This window comes from Cololabis saira, chromosome 14 (assembly GCF_033807715.1).
Source record: "Cololabis saira isolate AMF1-May2022 chromosome 14, fColSai1.1, whole genome shotgun sequence".
NCBI lineage: Eukaryota > Metazoa > Chordata > Actinopteri > Beloniformes > Belonidae > Cololabis > Cololabis saira.
The window spans coordinates 164,474-183,957 of record NC_084600.1 but is presented as its reverse complement, the minus strand read 5'-3'; the positions used below and the strand labels follow the sequence as shown (position 1 = coordinate 183,957).

Sequence of the window (19,484 nt, the reverse complement as noted above, 5' to 3'; positions counted from 1 at the left end):
TATTACATGTGTGAATTTTACATGATTTTATTTTTTCCAGGTGGCTGTACAAATTGTCATCGTCTACTTGACAATACTTTTTACTGTTTGTAAATGTTAAATAACGTACATAGTTTTACAAGGATGAAAGTCTGACAAAAAAACGTGTTTTGTGGTATTTTAATATTTTTAGAAAATATATAATGTACACCTGTTTGTGAATTATTGTAACAAAATGAATGCATTTGTGTGCACTGCACTATGAAGGCTTTAAAGTCAGACACTCAGATTTGTCCAAAAGCATCAAGGTTTTGGTTTATTTTAGCATTTATTCATCAACATGCTCCATTACATTTCATGCACAAAAGCACCATAATACGCTTCCAATTGTAGCTTTTTGACAACCCTTTTTTAATATGATTATTTTTTTAATATTCTCTTAATCTTTTATTTCTTTTATCTCGCCTGATAAGAATTGAGAAGATGATTCATTTCTCCCATTTTGGTGAGTTAGATGATTGGAAATAGAATGACAGGGCAGTAACAGAAGTGATTATCTTCCTTCTTTATCCGTGTAAGAGTACACGGCCGTTTCTTTCAGCCTCACCGGAGGCAGAGATGTCTGATCTCATCCTCATCTCCATCCTTGTTTTCGCCGGCAGATGACTCACACCAGTGTGACGCTGACGCGCGTTCACTCCTTCACTCAGCTGTCAGGACTCCATCCTGAACTCCTGATCCAGAGTAGCAGTCACAAATAATCCCCACAGCTGAACCGCTTTTTTTCTCCAAAGAATGGTCTGTTTATTCTGCTGTGGTATTTGGAGGTAGATAACGATATCTTAGAAGAGTGAAATTTACTGCTTTAGAGATCGCATTGGATCGTAGAAGACTGTTGTATCTCGGGTGCAATAAAAGGAAGTGCAATAACGTGTGATGGTTTCAGGGAGGAATGACTGTCTGGGACGGAGATGCAAGTGCAGGTTGTCAGAGGAAGTGGAATGGATGACTGCCATCTAACGTCAGGAAGGGATTAAAATATATTTATATGTTTCAGTTTTTTCCCACCTCCACTTTCCTGGGGCCTGTGGGAACCAAAGAAATGTAAGATTTGACATATCCGACCATCTTAACGTCTGCTTATACAGGACTGTCTCAGAAAATTAAAATATTGTGATTTTCTGTAATGCAATTACAAAAACGTCATACATTCTGGATTCAATACAAATCAACTGAAATATTGCAAGCCTTTTATTATTTTAATATTGCTGATCATGGTTTACAGCTTGAGAATACTCAAATATCCTATCTCAAAAAGTTAGAATATTCTGGGAATCTTAATCTTAAACTGTGGGCATAATCAGAAATATTAAAATAAAAGGCTTGCAATATTTCAGTTGATTTGTAATAATTCCAGAATGTATGACTTTTTTTTTTTTTTTTTTTTTTTAAATTGCATTACAGAAAAGAACTTAATCACAATATTCTCATTTTCTGAGACAGTCCTGTACAAAGCTGATGTAAACTTGGTTGACATACAGAGATAAATGTAAATAGTGTTACAGACAAATCCATATTTCTGCTCACAAATGAAAATCATTTAGAAAAAATAAATTATAAAATAAAAAATAACAGTGAATAGTGGGGAAATGTAACAAGAAATTCTACAAGGCTTAAGTAATTACATCTTTACATTTTTGTCTTTATTTTTAACAATTATTTGTTTGCAAAAATCAATGCTGCAATCAACTGTGGTGTTAAAAATAAAATTTAAATAAATAGGAAACTCAGAAGATTATAGTGCCTAGTATTTTATTTTCCTCAAGACATGTTTCATACAATAAAACATTCCATCACAATCCAAATAAAAGTCCACCCAGAAGATTCACCTGCTACGTAAACCTATGATCGTGGTTTCAATTTATATTTGATGTAACAATTCTCTCCCAAAGCTAGAAAACAAGATAAACAATTCCGTCATAGTCGTGTTGTGAGAAACCGTGAACGGCGTTCTGCTTCATTCGTGCTCCCTCAACAGCTGCAGGAACTTAAATCACTCGCTGTTTTTTTGCCTCTTAATCACATCAGACTTGTTGTCTGGAGCTTTGGAAGCCAAATGCTCAGCTGAGACCTGGATCACAGGATTAACTAGAAAGCAACTTCCACCAAAGTCCCAAGAAGTCCCACACATCAGGTATGCAAACATTACTGATGGATATTAAAAAAAAAAGAAAAAAAAAGATAAATATTCTAGTAGCCACTGTCCAGATAAAACAGTATTTTGAAAATGTGAGAAGAAAATAAACAAGGTGATACTTGTGTAATGCTTTAATCATTTTTAGTCGGCTATTGAAGATGACATGAAAGCATGGTTAATTTATATTACACTACTCCCCCACTTTCAGCTGAAATCTGAGACGACTATACGAGTGCAGATAACTACTGAACATGCTGCTGCTGCACCGTAGGAATATGCATTTACTGAAACAGACGCTGCAGCCGTCGTCACTTCACTCTGTCCTCTAACCTTTAAATACCGTTTCTGTTTGAGGTAAAGTAACTGCTTCAGCAGTTCAGACTTTTATTTTAGCCTTCCCACAGAAGAAAACCATTGCATAAGAAAAAACTAAGAAAGCAGTGACACAGACAGAAGTCTCCCCAGGACTAAACATAGAAACATAGAATCTCTTTTGTACAATATTGAGCCATCTGTATTTGGTGCCACCGTCTACCTGCAGAGGCCCTTTTTCTCTTATATGAAAACATACAATATCACACATTATCTGTCTAAACCATCCCAGCATCATACGGGAGCTAATAATGTGAAACTTACTGCACCCTTCAGTTAGTCCCACCGTAACCTTGACAGACAGGATATGTTACATGATCAGCACACTGCTAGAACACAGCAATATTCCCTTTACCTGACCGTTGATGGGATTAGGATTGGTTTTTGTTAAATGGAACAAACTTCACCGCAAGATGCCTTCCATTGAAAAGGCACCGGAGTGCAGATGGGTTGTGTATCAAGATCAGATCTAGTGTTGCTGCTCCTCAGCTCAGAATGAAGAGCTGATGGGTGGATGGGAAGGGCAAGGAAGGCTGGCGTCCTCATGAACGCCTGAGTGCAGCTCAACGAGCTGCAGACACTTAGGACAGAAGTCTGTCTTAAATCCTTTGACTTATGCAGGGATTCTACTTATATTTCCAATTGTGTGTGTGTGCGTGCACATCTGCGGTGGACGACAAGGGCCAAACGCACTGCAACGGCCTAATGCGTCTCACTTAAGGAAAACGGCTTCAAGTACAGAAACGATTCAAATTCCCAAACTCAAAACGAGGTACAAAAAGAGGAACGTGGTGCAAATGAAAAAACGTGCTGCAAATAGAGAAACGATGCAAAGCACAAAACAATATAAAACAAGAAACCATCTTCAAAAGAAATACGCTTCATAACCGGTTACCAAACCTGCAGGGGGCGCTCTCAGCGTAACAGCTCAATGGACAGACACACGGGATGTAGAGAGACCGAACAGCTGATTGAACCACAGTGTTTACATCCATTACAAAACGTTTATTATATTTTACACCAGGCGATACAATGTACAGCGTTGTACAGTGATATAAACATCGTATATAAATATAGCCAGATAAAAATCACATTACCGTTCCCGCTGTATGTTTAAACCATGGATGTAAACACTGTGGTTCAGTCAGCAGCGCCCCCTGCAGGTTTGGAGCACTTCCTGTTGTAGTGACCGGTTATGAAGCGTTTTTCTTTTGAAGATGGTTTCTTGTTTTTTTATCGTTTTGTGCTTTGCATCGTTTCTCTATTTGCAGCGCGTTTGATGATGCTGCATTTGTCTTTGTTTTTTGCAGCACGTTTTTTCATTTGCACCACGTTCCTCTTTTTGTACCTCGTTTTGAGATTTTGAAAGGGGATGGATGTGGAGTTTGAATTTGAATCGTTTCTGTACTTGAAGCCGTTTTCCTTAACTGAGACGCATTAGGCCGTTGCAGTGCGTTTGGCCCTTGTCGGCCACCGTACACATCAGTGTGGAACCACTGGCAGAGGATGAGAAGGAAAAGCATTTGCAGTAAATGTAAATCACGTTATCAGACGGACCACAAAACACCATCTGTGCCACAAAAGAGGAGTTTGTGGATTTTTCACACTTTAAGATAGGGCACAAATAATCCAAGACCATTACGTCACCCTTCTTCCCCCCCTCCATTTGTTACACACTTAACAGCATTATATACCATAGAAATATATAAATATTATAAAATTGGGTTGTTTAAACCATGAGGAAGCATGGGTAGGCGTTTCGATGTTCACAATCTCTGCTTCTGCTCAGAAAATCAGTACATTTCAGGACAGAGATGAGGCTTTAGCAATTTTATGTATAAAATCTGAGCCGGAAGTAATAATTTCACTGTTTCTGCTGCAGCTCTGAAATGAGCTGCTTAAATGGTCTACGTGGCAAGCAGGTGAAAATAAACATCTAGTGGACTGAATGTGCAGTTGAACTAGTGTAACAGTCACGTGTGAAGCTAACTGGTCCGTGTACTTCGCGGCCATCCGTTTTTTGTTTTGAAATGACAAAATAAAAACAGAGAAATAATCCAAAATAATCCGTTTCCCATCTTTTGTTTTGATAAGAAAAAACGGAAAACGGATCGTAATTCATTTTTCCGTTATCCAATTTCATTGATGTGTTTGAAAATCAAAATTGGGAATGAAAACAGCGAGTGGAAAACTTTTCTCTATTTCCTATTCGTTTCCAACTGGGGGGCAGTATTATGTTATTGATTGACAGATTAAACTCATGTTTCACTCCCAGGTTTCATATTTGATTCATTTTCTGTTTCAACATTAAAAAAATCTAATGTCTAATCTGATGAACAAAAGAACCAGAAACAACCGTCTTCATTTATTACTGCGCATGTGCAATCCCCCCATTTATCCAATTCTTGTTTTCAGTATCCTTGGAAACGAATAGGAAATAGAGAAAAGAGTTTTCCACTCGCTGTTTTAATTCCCAATTTCAATTTTCAAACACATCAATGAAATCGGATAACGGATAATGGATAACGATCCTTTTTCCGTTTTCTATTATCAAAACAAAAGATGGGAAACGGATTATTTTGGATTATTTCTCTATTTTTATTTTGTCATTTCAAAACAAAAAACGGATGGCTGCGAAGTACACAGACCCTAACTGAGCTATCCTGCTGAGATATACTCCCTCTCCCCGGTGGTCAGGCTAGACTGGATGTTGGAGGAGTTTGTCGTGTATTGAGGGTGAACCAGGTGAACCGGTGACAGCTGGGTGCTGGGTGAGCAGGCTGGGTGGGTATCACGACGTGGGGGCGTTCTGGGTCTGGTATATGGAGGCCTTCTCTTTCAACAGTTCCAGACATAGATGACAGCTCCAGCTCCCTGGGGGGAAACACACAGAACTGGTGTTGATATGGTTCTGAGCAGCAGCAGAAACACCAGCAGAAACACAGACCCAGGTCTGGGGTTTTATCTCGGGGCTTTTATCCAAATGGGTTCCAGAAATCTGTGTCTCACTGAGCAGACTGAGGTATCTGGGCATCTTTTATTCAGGTGACAAATAGAGGAATATTTAGGTTTTTCCTGCCCCAGCTCCACTCTAGAGCGGATTTTCATCCCAGCTCCACATCCATCCATCCATCCATCCATCCATCCATCCATCCATCCCCAGCTCCACATCCATCCATCCATCCATCCATCCATCCATCCATCCCCAGCTCCACATCCATCCATCCATCCATCCATCCATCCCCAGCTCCACATCCATCCATCCATCCATCCATCCATCCCCAGCTCCACATCCATCCATCTCCAGCTCCACATCCATCCATCCATCCATCCATCCATCCATCCATCCCCAGCTCCAACATTTTCTCTGGAACTTTTACAGAAAGTAAATACTATTTGTCATATTGAACTCACCTTCTGGAGGTTCAGCCATGGGGGGGTTAAGACAGTACATGTGGTAGCCTCTATCACAGTCATCACAGAACAGAAGCTGATCCTGGACAGAAGAAAGAGGGGAGGAAAACCAACAAACAAACCTTCGGTGAGCATATATTTGTAATTTAACTGGGTAATTCTCCAAAACCTGAACATTACAGAAGCTCTTACTGGAAATCAAACATCTAGCCCGGATCTGAACCTCACTCAGGCTCAAGCAGAGCGCTGTGGTCATGAACGGGATAGACAGGTAGTAGGGCTGGGCGATATGGACCAAAAGACATATCTCGATATTTTCTAGCTGAATGGCGATACTCGATATATATCGATATTTTTTCTGTGCCATAATTGGGGTTTCCCCCAAAGCATTATAGCATAGCATCTCTGTTAGCTTCATTTTTTTCTGAGGCAAACCCTTAAAAAAACAGTCAGTTTTAATACAAAGCCTCGTGCCAAATGTCACACAGGTACATTTATTAACAGAGGTCTGCACAATATCAAAATGTATAAAACAAATGAAATAAAAATAAACTGCCTGCATATATAGAATAAAAATGCTTCTTGAATAAAATGAAACAAATATCCCTTTCCTGCATAACAATTAAATTAAAATACACTGTGCAATTAATACAATGTAGACAGTAACAGGCAGACTTTTCCACTGAGGTTGACAGTTGTGCAAATAACAAAACATTTGTGCAAATCTCAAATAAAACATGTAAACAGATATTGCATCTCTTTGAGCAAATCCCAAATAATTACAACAAGTCAACTACTGTACATTTTACAGATTTTGTGCCAGGAAAACTAACCTGTCAACACTGTCAGGTTTCAGAACAAAGGTATTTTTTTGCCAGCGCGAAGGGGTCAGCGTTGATGTACAGTCAATTTGTCACAAAATAAGCTATATATATATATATATATATATATATATAAACGATATTGTCTCGTACCATATCGCATTTCAAAATATATCGATATATATTAAAATCTTGATATATCGCCCAGCCCTGACAGGTATAGATAATGGATGGGTGGATGTCTGTGAACTCACGTCATTCTCTGAAGTGCCACACATGTTGCAGCACTTGCACTCTATGCACTGCCAGCGGTACGTCTTCACAGCAGCCATCATTACCGGAGTGAACTGCAGGCACGAGGGGTGGCCTGAAAACACAAAACACACGCACGGCTTAAACACCTAACCAGGAAATATTCTCACAAAGAGCAGAGTCATTTCACTGCCATTTCTACTTTACTTCATTAATTCACTCAACTAGAACGTACCTGAGCGCCCACAGTCAGAACAGGAGACCAGCTCTTCTGACTGGCCAGTCTTGTGGTTGGTTTTGGAGTCTCCCAGGCAGAAATCACAGTAGTTATTAGGCAGAGCGAGCCCATCTGGACCTTTCTTGGGAGCTGCTTAGAAGGATGAGGAAAACATCAGTTACTCAGGAGTCCAGGCAGCAGTGTTCCCTTCAGCCTAACCTTTCAACTGTGTTTTATTAGAGCACATTAAAATATAGTTACAAATTTACAGTATACAGGACTGTCTCAGAAAATGTGAATATTGTGATAAAGCCCTTTATGTTCTGTAATGCAATTAAAAAAAACAAAAATGTCAAACATTCTGGATTCATTACAAATCAACTGAAATATTGCAAGCCTTTTATTATTTTAATATTGCTGATTATGGCTTACAGTTTAAGATTCCCAGAATATCTTAATTTTTTTTACATAGGATTACATAGAATTTGAGTTTTCTTAAGCTGTAAGCCATGATCAGCAATATTAAAATAATAAAAGGCTTGCAATATTTCAGTTGATTTGTAATGAATCCAGAATGTATGACATTTTTGTTTTTGTAATTGCATTACAGAAAATCACAATATTCTAATTTTCTGAGACCGTCCTGTATATTCTACGTTATTCTCCTTAGAATAATAAAGACGGCGTATGATTTTAAACTGGATTAGGCAGTGCCTAGCTTTATTAGAGCACTTATGGATGTGTTCTAAACTCTCTACCCATAGAGCATCCTCCATTCAGCCTAAAACAGAGCCCTCTGACTCCAGCTCTTTTGCGTGTTGCTTACTCTTCGTCTCCTCGGGCGGAGGCAAGACGGGCTCTTGGATTTCCATGTCGTCCTTGTCCTCGCCCTCCTCCTCGGCCAGGTGGGAGTGAGCGTAGTGGTAGCTCAGGCCGGGGCGGTTCTTGTAGCGTTTCCCACAGACTGACACCAAAACCAGAACACACAACATGGATCAATTTAAAAAAGGAAATTAATACATTCAGAAATAAATAAACCAAAACACAAACATTTGAACTGTTACTAGTCAGTGAAAAAGAAAAGTGATAAAAAAAAATATATATATATATATATTTTTTTTTTTGCATTTAATCTCCTATAATTTAATGTATTTTCAAAACATCATTGAAGAATACTGCTGTAATGAAGAAAGTAATTGTATACTAAATTTAGTTTAAATCAATGCAGCATAAAATAATATTTGGAAATGACTTCAAAACAGTAAAACACAACTAGATGGGAATTTAGACCTGAGAGCTTTCATGTGGTGAAAAGTGATAATGCGTGAAACGGAGGGAAATCCATTAAACCCAAAAAATTCTCAAGGCTTTTTGCTGAATATCAAAGAAAACAGTATTTACTGACCATACAACTGACGGAAAAGATGACAAAAATATAGAGTTGTGATGATGATGATTCTGTGTGGCAATATTCCATTTTATTAACAGTTTTCACTAAATCCCTCGACTTTAAATCTAAAAATGTAAATATAACTACACTATACGTAAGAGTTAGCATCCATTTAAACTTTTCTTAAATATAAAAAGTAAATAAGTTTAGGTTTTAGCTTTTATCCTAAATGACAACCCTTGGTATGTCTTAATGATGACATAAAGATAGATAACACCTCAACCACTCAGGCTGCCACACATCTGCTTAAAATCACCCGTTGCCTTTTTGATAACAGGTTTTAACTTCTTTACAAAGTTTTTAGGAAGTGGTAACTATGGTACAATTCAAATATGCCGACATAAAGTGAAAGTTTCTTCACTCAGTCATCTCTTTCACACTGGACTTAGTTGAATTATGACCTCAGACTGCTTTATCTCCAACTAATCAGGAAAAAAACTGGCAACGTTCAAGGAAGTTTCTCACTTTAAAAGGAACAAAGACAACACTGTGAGAATCTGTTGTCACAGGGGCGTCATGAATGTCATGAGATAACACTCACATACTAAAAGGCAACACTACTTCTTTCACTTCCATATCAGCCTGGTTTCCATTTCCTCTAAATGCTAAATAACCCTGTTTCTTCATCTGTCATCTACACAACGGATCATTTTCTGACCTGCCTCTTAACCAAACCACTTAGAACCACTATAACACATATCCTGGTCCTTCCCTGTGCACCGTAGCAAAAAAACCCTTGACACATACAGGACTGTCTCAGAACATTAGAATATTGTGATAAAGTTCTTCATTTTCTGTAATAATGCAATTAAAAAAAACAAAAATGTCATACATTCTGGATTCATTACAAATCAACTGAAATATTGCAAGCCTTTTATTATTTTAATATTGCTGATTATGGTTTACAGCTTAAGAAAACTCAAATATCTCAAAAAATTTGAATATTCTGGGAATCTTAAACTGTAAACCATAATCAGCAATATTAAAATAATAAAAGGCTTGCAATATTTCAGTTGATTTGTAATGAATCCAGAATGTATGACATTTTTGTTTTTTTTTTTTTTTTTTTAAATTGCATTACAGAAAATAAAGAACTTTATCACAATATTCCAATTTTCTGAGACAGTCCTGTATTCCCCAGAAGTCAGTACAGACATGAAAAACTGTATCAAAACCACAAGAAAGGGAATTTAGAAAACTCTGAATGAGAATTTACGGGACGTAGAGATGTTTAAGAGTACAAAACATTGAGAAAAAAAAACAAAATAAAAAAACTGCTAAAAACGAAATCAAATTACACCCATAAAGGTGTCGGACAAAGGAGGCTCAGTGGCTCAGTAAAAACTGCAGTCGACATCTACAGAAACATTTTTCTACATCTATTAAACAGACATTAAATTAGCAAAAAACAGAATGTTTCCAGCACGAGCTGAACTACATTAAGAGTAAATGTACTGGCCAACACAGACAGGAAATAAAAACAGGCATGGAAAACAAAAATCAGACTGCAGTGGAAAGTAATGAAGAGAAATATACCTCTTTCAGAAGATTTTGAAAAATGCTTTTGTTTGATAGTGTCTGAAAGAGAAGAGAAGGAGAAGAGAGAGCACAGACAGAGGCTCAAAGAAACAGGATTATAGAGCGACAGCGTCGCTCAGAAATGCCCTGCTGCTGAAAGGGATACTCCTTCACAAAAGAGGAAAAAAACATCAAGCAGTACAGATTTGTAGTCTGACAACAGCAAGGTAATACAAGAAACATTCACCCCCCACCCATGGACAGATCTGAGATGCAGGTTTAAGAAAAGGTGTGACATTATAGGGTGGACAAACTAACAAACTAACACTTCTTACAAAGAACAGAGAGAAAGCAGAATAGAGAAGAACATTAAGAGGAAGAGGGAAGTAAAAAGGGAAGTGGGAGAGAATGATGACTCTTGCTAGAACACGTTAGCAGTTCAACACCCACTAAACATCTGCAGTGACCCCGTACTTGACCCGACTGTTTCCCTGGGCCCATCAGCACTCACTGTCACAGGCGAAGGGCTTGTCTCTGTCCTCCAGCGCTGCCGTGTCCAGCTTCTTCCTGCTGCTGCCGACTCCTCGCCCCTGTGGACAAGCAGAGGCCAGAACACACGCATGCAAATCAGTGTTGGGACTAACGCGCTATTTAGTAAAGCGTTACAGTAACGCCGTTAGTTTTGGCGGTAACTAATACTCGCAGTGGTCCCCAACCCCCGGGCCGCGGCCCGGTACCGAGAAAAAATAATTTTCTGTAGCCCCGACTGATGACGGTTGACTCTCAAACTGATGGTTCACAATGTTTTTATTCCTTGGATGTACAATAAATACACTGCAAACACACCGTAAGAGCTGCAAAGGAATAAAATAAAATAGAGTTAGTCTTTCTACATTCATATAAGTTTCATTTAACTTAAATACAGACCGACACAGCTGCTGCTCGCTCTACCGTTAACCACAATACATGAGTACGTTTTTTTTTTTTTTTTCTTTTCTTTGTATACTATATTCAGTTAAAAGGTTGGCAAGATAAGCTTTATGCTTCAAGCCCAGACCTTTTCGGTCAAATAATCACAATGTTGACCAGGGAAAAACCTGTGTTATCTTGTTTGTTGATTTTTGTTTGTGATTGACCGAAATAAATATTAACTAACTAACTAACTAACCATGGCAACCAAACTTAAGCTGGACATAAATACGGCATAAAATTTGCAAAGAAAACAAATCCTCATCAGCAGGTGATTTTTGTGTCAGTTACAGTAGGCTCCACTTTAGCATTCCCGACACTCGTTTAGTCTTGCAGACACACTTTCTACTGCCGTTAAACTTTAACCGTTAAAGTCCGAAGCGCTGGATGTTTACAAGGTCTCGGTGAGACTCCTTCAAAATAAAAGCACTAAATATCAGTCTCCTTAATATATAACAAATAAAATAAAAGCCTGGCTTTAAATAACGTTAATGAGAAAACAAACATAAAAACATATTGTTAGAAATACTCATATTAAAAGGTAATTTACAATTTCTATTTTTATTTTATTTTTTCTAAAAATGACGTTTTATTATTATTATTATTATAATAATAATAATAATAATAATAATAATAATAATAATAATAATAATAATAATAATAATAATAATAATAGAGAAAATCCCACAGTTTTTAATGCCGATCTTGTCATTTTATTTAGTTTCAGCTACACCTTTAGATTGGGCCGTGAAAATATTGTCAGACATTAAACCGGTCCGGGGTTCATAAAAAGTTGGGGACCACTGCTCTAATGCATTACTTTTTAAATTCAGTAACTCAATTACCTTTACTAAACAGTGCGTTACTCCGTTATTTCTGGCCAGCTACAGTGAAGCTCTTTTTCCCACACGCGGAGACCAGAGGAAACGTAGTGGGCGTGCATTCAAAAACATGAGCGGTCATGGCGAGCCAAGAGAGCAAGGACAGTTTTGCAACGTGGAGATATTGTCATTACAGTAATCCCTGGTTTTTCGTGGGGGTTACGTTCCAAAAAGATCCCGTGATAAGTGAAATCCGCGAAGTAGCAACCTTTTTTTTTTTAATATAATTATTATACAAGGCTTCAAATCACCTTGCACGTTTTTCACTGCTCTTCTGAGCCGCTGCATCCTGACTCGCTCTGTAGTGTCTTTTTCTCCTAAATCCCGCAGTGCAGATGGGTTTTTTCGAGAGAAGAAAATAGTTATGGGTCGTTGTCGCTTTTTTTCTTCTGGGCAAAAAGATTCTTCTAAACCGACATGCCACCATGGATTATATCTGAGACTGTAATGAATGATTCATCAAGGGTCCCGTTCTAGAGCTGCTGCTGAAGCTCATTGGTTGTTCTCAGCTTGTTGCTAAGCAACCGACGTTATTGACACAGGAAGTGAAGAAGGGGGGAAACTGTTTAAGTTTAAGACTATTTAACTATTTGTTTGTATTATTCTCCATTCAGTACCTGCTGAAATGAAGGCTAGAGGGGCATTAATGGGAGCATTTAAAATAATGTTGTTTTTTTTAAAGTAACTAAAAAGTTACTTTTCATAGTAACTCATTACTTTTGGGTCTAAGTAACTGAGTTACTTTTTAATGAAGTAGCTAGTTACGATTATTCAGTAACACGCACAACACTGATGCAAATGCAGTTGGACTTGAGCTCGTATTTACCTTCCCTTTTCCTTTGCCTCTTCTTTTGGGCGTGTCTTCTTCGTAGTCTTCATCATCAAGATCATCCAGGAAGTCCTCTGGCTCAATGATTCTCTATGTTGATGAGAGGGGGGAAAGGATATGAAGGAAACTGCACCAAGTACAGACAAGTTACAAAACCCATATAATTTCTATATTTGGCTAAAAGACCTCAACATTTAACACCTAAACTTAAAGAAAGGACATGAACCTTTCTGATCCGGGAGGCTGGGTTCAGGCTTCCGGTGTAGTCGCTCTGATTTGAATCGTCCTCGGACGCGCGGACGTCTGCAGCTGTCCGTTTGTCCAGAGATTCTCCTTTCAGCAGGGCCTCCAGACTGCTGCCGTCTGACGACAACAGAGAGTCCTTCTTCAGGCCTAAATCTACCTCTGGGAAGAAAACACAAACAGGTCACACCAACATCAAAACACAAAACGTTTAACAGTAATCCCTGGTTTTTCACGGAGGTTACGTTCACAAAAAGAACCCATGATAGGGGAAATCCGTGAAGTAGCAACCTTTTTTTTTTTTTACAATTACTATACAAGGCTTCAAATTGTGGAGATCTGCCCCACCGTGACCCGATTAATTGGATTTGAATGGGAGAAAATGAAAGATGATTATGAAAAAAAAATACAATAAGTACAGTAGGACAAATTGTGACTAGCGGGTATTTCACTGCTCTTCTGTAGCGTCTTTTTCTTCTAAAGCCTGTGTGCAGATGTTTTTTCCAGAGAAGAACATAGTTATGGGTCGTTGTTGTCGCTCTTTTTTTGTTCTGGGCAAAAAGATTCTTATAAACCGACATGCCACCATGGATTATATCTAAGAACTGTAATGAACGATTCATTCAATTCAATAGCGTCTAATACAACAAAAGTTGTCTGTCTTCATCAAGCGTCCCGCTCTTGAGCTGCTGCTGAAGTTCATTGGAACGCTCTCAGCACTGTTGCTAAGCGACCAACGTTATTGACACAGGAATTGAAGAAGCGGGGAGACTGTTTAGCCAATCAGAATGCAGAACACGATGCACAATGCAAATCAGTGAAGAAGCGAGACGTGAAAGGTGAACCGCGTTATAGCGAGGGATTACTGTAGTAATCCCTGTAGTGCTGCTTCTCACATCCATATGATGCACATATGTATGAACACAATTACTCATACAGATGAAAGCAAATATTACATCCCAATTAATTAAACTATAAAAATCTCTGATTTTTTTTTTTAAACATTAATGTCTGGAAATCCTAGCCTTTTAAATCTCTGTGAAGGCTAACGTGTTAAAGTGAGGAATGGGCTGATCCAGAGGGCGTGGTACCTGACTTGACAGGAGGGAAGATGAGCCGAGGGTCCTCCGGAGGATGAGATCTCCGTTTCTTCCTCCACCTCCTGGCTGGGTAGGTATACAGCTGCCCTGGAGCCATGCCTGAGGGACGGGGGGAGAGCACAGCCATCAACAAAACAAAAAACCCAGCCAATTTAGTATGTTTAACTCATTTTTTAACAGTCCTACTGAACCTAGAGCGACCAACTGAAGCACTACAGGACTGTCTCAGAAAATTAGAATATTGTGATAAAGTTCTTTATTTTCTGTAATGCAATTAAAAAAAATAAAAATGTCATACATTCTGGATTCATTACAAATCAACTGAAATATTGCAAGCCTTTTATTATTTTAATATTGCTGATTATGGTTTACAGTTTAAGATTCCCAGAATATTTTAATTTTTTGAGATAGGATATTTGAGTTTTCTTAAGCTGTAAGCCATGATCAGCAATATTAAAATAAAAGGCTTGCAATATTTCAGTTAATTTGTAATGAATCCAGAATGCATGACATTTTTGCATTACAGAAAATAAAAAGGACTTTATCACAATATTCTAATTTTCTGAGACAGTCCTGTATATCAGCAGCTGGGCAAAAATGTCAGGGTTGTGTTATTTATTCAGTTTTTAAGTCCGTTTTTGCAATAAAATATAAAAACCAAAAGGTAATAGAAAATGTGATGAGAGTAACATTGCTTCAGTTATCTCCTCATTTCTCTCTGTACCATTTACCCATGTAAAACCCTGAAAGGTTTAACTTGTTATACAAGGCGTATCATTCAGCCGTGCGTCTCACCTGGTCCCCTGTGTCTCTTCTCCATCCAGATGTAGCAGTTACTCTGAGCCACACCGGTCTGGGAGTCCAGGAACGGCATCCTAACGCTCCTCTCAGCACAGAGCCGGGCGTTGTAGTTGTGACACTGCTCCAGGGCATCTCGGTAGTACTGCTCCCCCATCCTGACAAAACCAAACCACACGCACAGTGGGGCTATAATGGGCACAAAGTTGAAAATATCTGTATTTCTGAATCACGTTTGCTGGCAAGTAAACAGTAAACAACAAAAACAATTTTTTTTTCCCCCTCACAGATTATGTTGCATACATGTTCCCCATTAGGAAAGCTGAGGCTAAATTTACCACAAGCTCATGATAGACTTCTCAGTGTTCGTTGGAACTTAGTTCCAAGAATGTAGGGAGGCAGAATGATTACAAACAGTCTTATCCAAGTATTGCAACGTCTGTGGTTGTTGCAATACGTCCAGGGCTACAGTTACGCTCTTCTACGGAAGTGCAACCTGTGCAACCCCTCTTATGACATTTTAAGTTCAAATGGCAGTTTCTTTCAAGTGTTATTCAAAGTGACTGCATGGACCTAAATTAATAATGACAGAACTAAAACAGAGAAACTATGAGAATAAAGTAGAAGACTGTAAATCTGCTGTTCTCTGAGGTCCCAATATTACATTTATTAAACAAAAAAAAAAAAATATTTAAGTGCAGAAAGTTGACTTTGTGGTTTTTATTGGAGATGACGCCGAAGGCACAAATGAACAATAAGAAAATAATTAATAATTGAATAAATCATCTGTGGAAGACGTTTAACTAAACCTGTTTTCAAATGTTCCTTGGATACATTTTATTGATCAATTTAAAAATAGTTTCCTTGACTTTGGGGGGAATGGGCCATTTGATATAGTTTGAATGGGGTTTTTCCAGTGCAGACAAACTTAAAGACTGAAGTGTCAGAATATAACCCTATGTGATAGTCATTAAATGATCTGGACTTAAAGACCAGCTAGACTCTGGTCCTGAAGCAGCACCTCAGGGTGCACCAGGGACCCAGTCAGACCCCTGAGCCACACGGCTCAGCGGGGGGAACAACTCAACTTTACATCTCAGAAGCAGAGGTGTATAATCCAGGTGCCATAAAGTTAAAATCCAGTCCAGCAGTTGTTCCAACTATCACTAAACCAGCTCCTCTGCAGGTAGATGGTTGTTAGTGAAAATACCTGTTTTAAATGTACAGGCTGATCCAGAAACATGGCAGAGCTTTTACTTTATGGCACCTGGATTATACACCTCTGGAATGTGCTTTAATGTTGTTGTTTTTTACAAAATCAAAAATAGTTTTGAATCAATCTTAAATTAAGACCAATTTTGAAAAGGGGTCAGTCTCAAAGCACCATTAGTCAAATAATTTTCTTTACATTAAGGTGATATTTGCTCATTAAAACATATCCCTGTGGATCAGCCAGTTAGGGTTGCCACCTTTCAGAAATAGAAATAAGGGACACCCCGATTTCAGCAACGCAGGCGCCAAAAAAAGGGACATCCCCAAAACTTCTAAAATGCATAGAAATGTATTTATTTTATATGAAAAAACAAAATGCTTTGATTTAAAGTGCTTTAATAGCATTGAACTTGCATGACTGTACAGACAGCCAACCATACTAGCAACTGAAATAGATGCTCTGTATGTCCACATCAGCCCAGATGTAGAATATAGCCAGGGGTGCACACAAGCCGGGACTCCAGGGCCAGTCTACTGCACATTTTAGATGTTTCCTGCCTCAACACAACCCTGATAGACAAGGCTGTGTCACCAACAGAGTTGTGTAAACCTTGATGTTGATGACGACCAGTGATTAGAATCAGGTGTGTTGAAGGCAGGGAAACATCTAAAACATGCAGTAGACTAGCCCTGGCTTGTGTGCACCCCTGAATATAGCTACAGGTGAAGAATATGGTGTAAAAGTTAATTTATTTCAATAAATTCAACTTAAAAGGTGAAACTAATACGTGTATAGATAGTCTCATTACAGGCAAAGCAAGATATGTTAAGCCTTTATTTGTTATAATTTTGATGATTGAATTGTTTATTGATTTCATAATATATTCTAATTTTTTTAGATTTTTTATTTGGGGTTTTCATAAACTGTGAGCTAAAATTATAACAATTAAAGGCTTGAAATATCTCACTTTGTAGTGGGAAATCATATATTTGTTTCACCTTAAATTGAATTTACTACGAATGAAGTTTTGCAATATATTCATATTTTCCGACTTTCACCTGTATATTATGACATCAATAAATAAGAGCATAATATGTGTCTGTATTGGTTCAATACGGAACGCAACTTTTAATTCCCAATTACGGAACAATTCTGTATTCCAAGGGACGGGTGGCAAGCCTACAGCCGGTACATTTAGAACAGGTGTTTTCACTAACAACCATCTACCTGCAGAGGAGCTGGTTTAGTGATGGTTGGAACAACTGCTGGACTGGATTATTACTGTTATGGACCTGGATTATATTATATTATATTATATTGTCATATGAGAGTGTTAACTCAGCAGCGTCTCCTCCATAATAAACCAGGTGTAGAGTCTTCATTCATTCTGACCGGGGGATCGTCCCTGTGTAGCGGGCAAAGCCGCCCAGCCCTGCCCGGGCTGGTACCAGCCCCGCAGCCTCTACCCACAAACCACACACCTGCACCACAGCATCGCTGCAAGAGCAGCTTATTGCCACGTTTCCTCTGGTTCTCCTGCCCCCCCACACTCCCCAGGGCCGGGGGAGCTGAGCGGCTGATAGCTGCACTAAAGCCTGATTCATGGTCCCGCGTCACACCGACGCAGAATCTACGCCGTAGGCTCTGCGTCGGTGTAACGCGAAACCATGAATCAGCCTTCACACAGCAGGATGTGGACAGGACGAGCACGACGCTCACACGCAGCGGCTGGCGTCGCTGAGCTCACCCAGCTAAGGGTTAGTGTCTACGTAGACATGCAGTGGTTATGGCGCGAGTGTTGCGAGAGAGTGTCTCCCTCGTCCACGACCCAGGGAAGTAGAGAAGTCCAGTACTTACAGTTTGACAACATTCTCAACAACAGCGGCCATCTTGCTGGAGTGCGCCGGAGCAGGGGCTGCTGGGTAATGAGCCCTGCGCCGGGACTTGTAGGCGGAGAGAGTCTAGCGCCCCCTACCTGCTTTTAGTGGGTAATCATGCCCTGTGCTCGGACTTGTAGGCGGAGAGAGTCTAGCGCCCCCTACCTGCTTTTAGTAGGGAATCATGCCCTGTGCCAGGACTTGTAGGCGGAGAGAGTCTAGCGCCCCCTACCTGCTTATTCAGATTCAGATTCAGAAAAACTTTATTTATCCCCGAGGGCGGGGTAATTGCAAAAACAACTAAGCAGCATGACGTTGAAAGTACCGAATAAAATAATAAAATAAAATAAATGCAGATAAATAAGGCATGTATCGTATGTACAAAGAATATATAAAATATACAAATATCAAAAAAATAATAATTATTCCTGGCATTATCATGATATATTGTTTCATATTATTATATTAAGTTATGAAATCTCATGGGATGTTAAACTATAGTATTATTATATTGTTATATATAATAGTATGGTGATATAATTTGGTTATATGTTATAATATTTTATAAAAATTATGTTATATTAGGATATTACTATATTATTATGCTATATTTATATGATATCATGCTACACCACTCTATATTATAATTATTTATTAGTTTACTCTCGGATTAATATTCTCAATTTATGTATCTATTTTCGTCATCTTATTTACACTCACACACACACATACTGATGTTGTCTTTTGTCGTTGTTTACACTGTATGTTATTAAAAAAAAAAGTACTGAATAAAATAATAAAATAAAATAAATGCAGATAAATAAGGCATGTATCGTATGTACAAAGAATATATAAAATATACAAATATCAAAAAATTTAAAATAGAGTGACTGCAGTGGTATAAATATAAAGTGTCGACAGTGAATTTAAACAATGTAACAGGAGTATAGAGTAGTCCGGGGGGGGGTCTTAGCAGCTGGAGTTATAAAGCAGAGTAGCTTTATATTTAGCTTAGGGGACATATTTATATATTATATATAATATATTATATTTAGCTTAGGGACAAAGGTGTCTCTCCTCCTCTCAGTCCTGCAGGCGATGCAGCGGAGGCGCCGCCTGAGAGGGGAGCCACTGAAATGTGAAGGTGGAGTATGTGGGAGGGGTCCTTGATGATTTTAGCTGCCTGGCTGAGGGCCTGTTGGTTGAAAACCTGTGACAGAGTTCTGACCGGCAGGCCGATGATTTTTGAGCATAGTGATGGAGTGCTCTGCAGTCTGTTCCTGTTCTGGGTGCTGAGGGAGTGGAACCAGCAGGTCATGGAGAAGGTCATGATGCTTTCCAGGAAGGCGTAGTA

At 38.7% G+C, this 19,484-nt stretch overlaps 1 protein-coding gene across 8 annotated transcripts; it reads right to left on the bottom strand.

Moving 5' to 3' along the window:
- Positions 1-5,143: 5,143 nt before the first annotated feature.
- LOC133460184 (zinc finger protein ubi-d4-like) lies at positions 5,144-18,163 on the bottom strand. Of its 8 annotated transcripts, none has more exons than XM_061740748.1 (12): positions 18,111-18,163; positions 15,038-15,198; positions 14,234-14,341; positions 13,126-13,304; positions 12,897-12,989; positions 10,732-10,810; positions 10,239-10,280; positions 8,079-8,216; positions 7,271-7,405; positions 7,038-7,150; positions 5,963-6,044; positions 5,144-5,422 (listed from the first exon to the last, which is right to left on the bottom strand). In XM_061740748.1, exons 1-12 carry the CDS (start codon positions 18,140-18,142, stop codon positions 5,340-5,342), a joined length of 1,245 nt encoding a protein of 414 aa, XP_061596732.1. In that variant the 5' UTR covers positions 18,143-18,163; the 3' UTR covers positions 5,144-5,339. The 8 variants fall into 8 exon arrangements, with proteins under 8 accessions (XP_061596732.1, XP_061596733.1, XP_061596729.1 ...); XM_061740749.1 differs by having other exon boundaries at positions 7,271-7,402; XM_061740745.1 differs by having other exon boundaries at positions 15,038-15,229; positions 18,111-18,161.
- Between the last annotated feature and the right edge of the window lie 1,321 nt (positions 18,164-19,484).

Excerpts from the sequence above, each read along its gene's own strand:
- LOC133460184 (XM_061740745.1), bottom strand. Across the intron at positions 10,281-10,731 it reads CAAGCCCTTCGCCTGTGACA|ACACTATCAAACAAAAGCAT; the intron begins GTGAGTGCTGAT and ends CTTCTCTTTCAG. Across the intron at positions 7,406-8,078 it reads TCCGCCCGAGGAGACGAAGA|CAGCTCCCAAGAAAGGTCCA; the intron begins GTAAGCAACACG and ends CATCCTTCTAAG.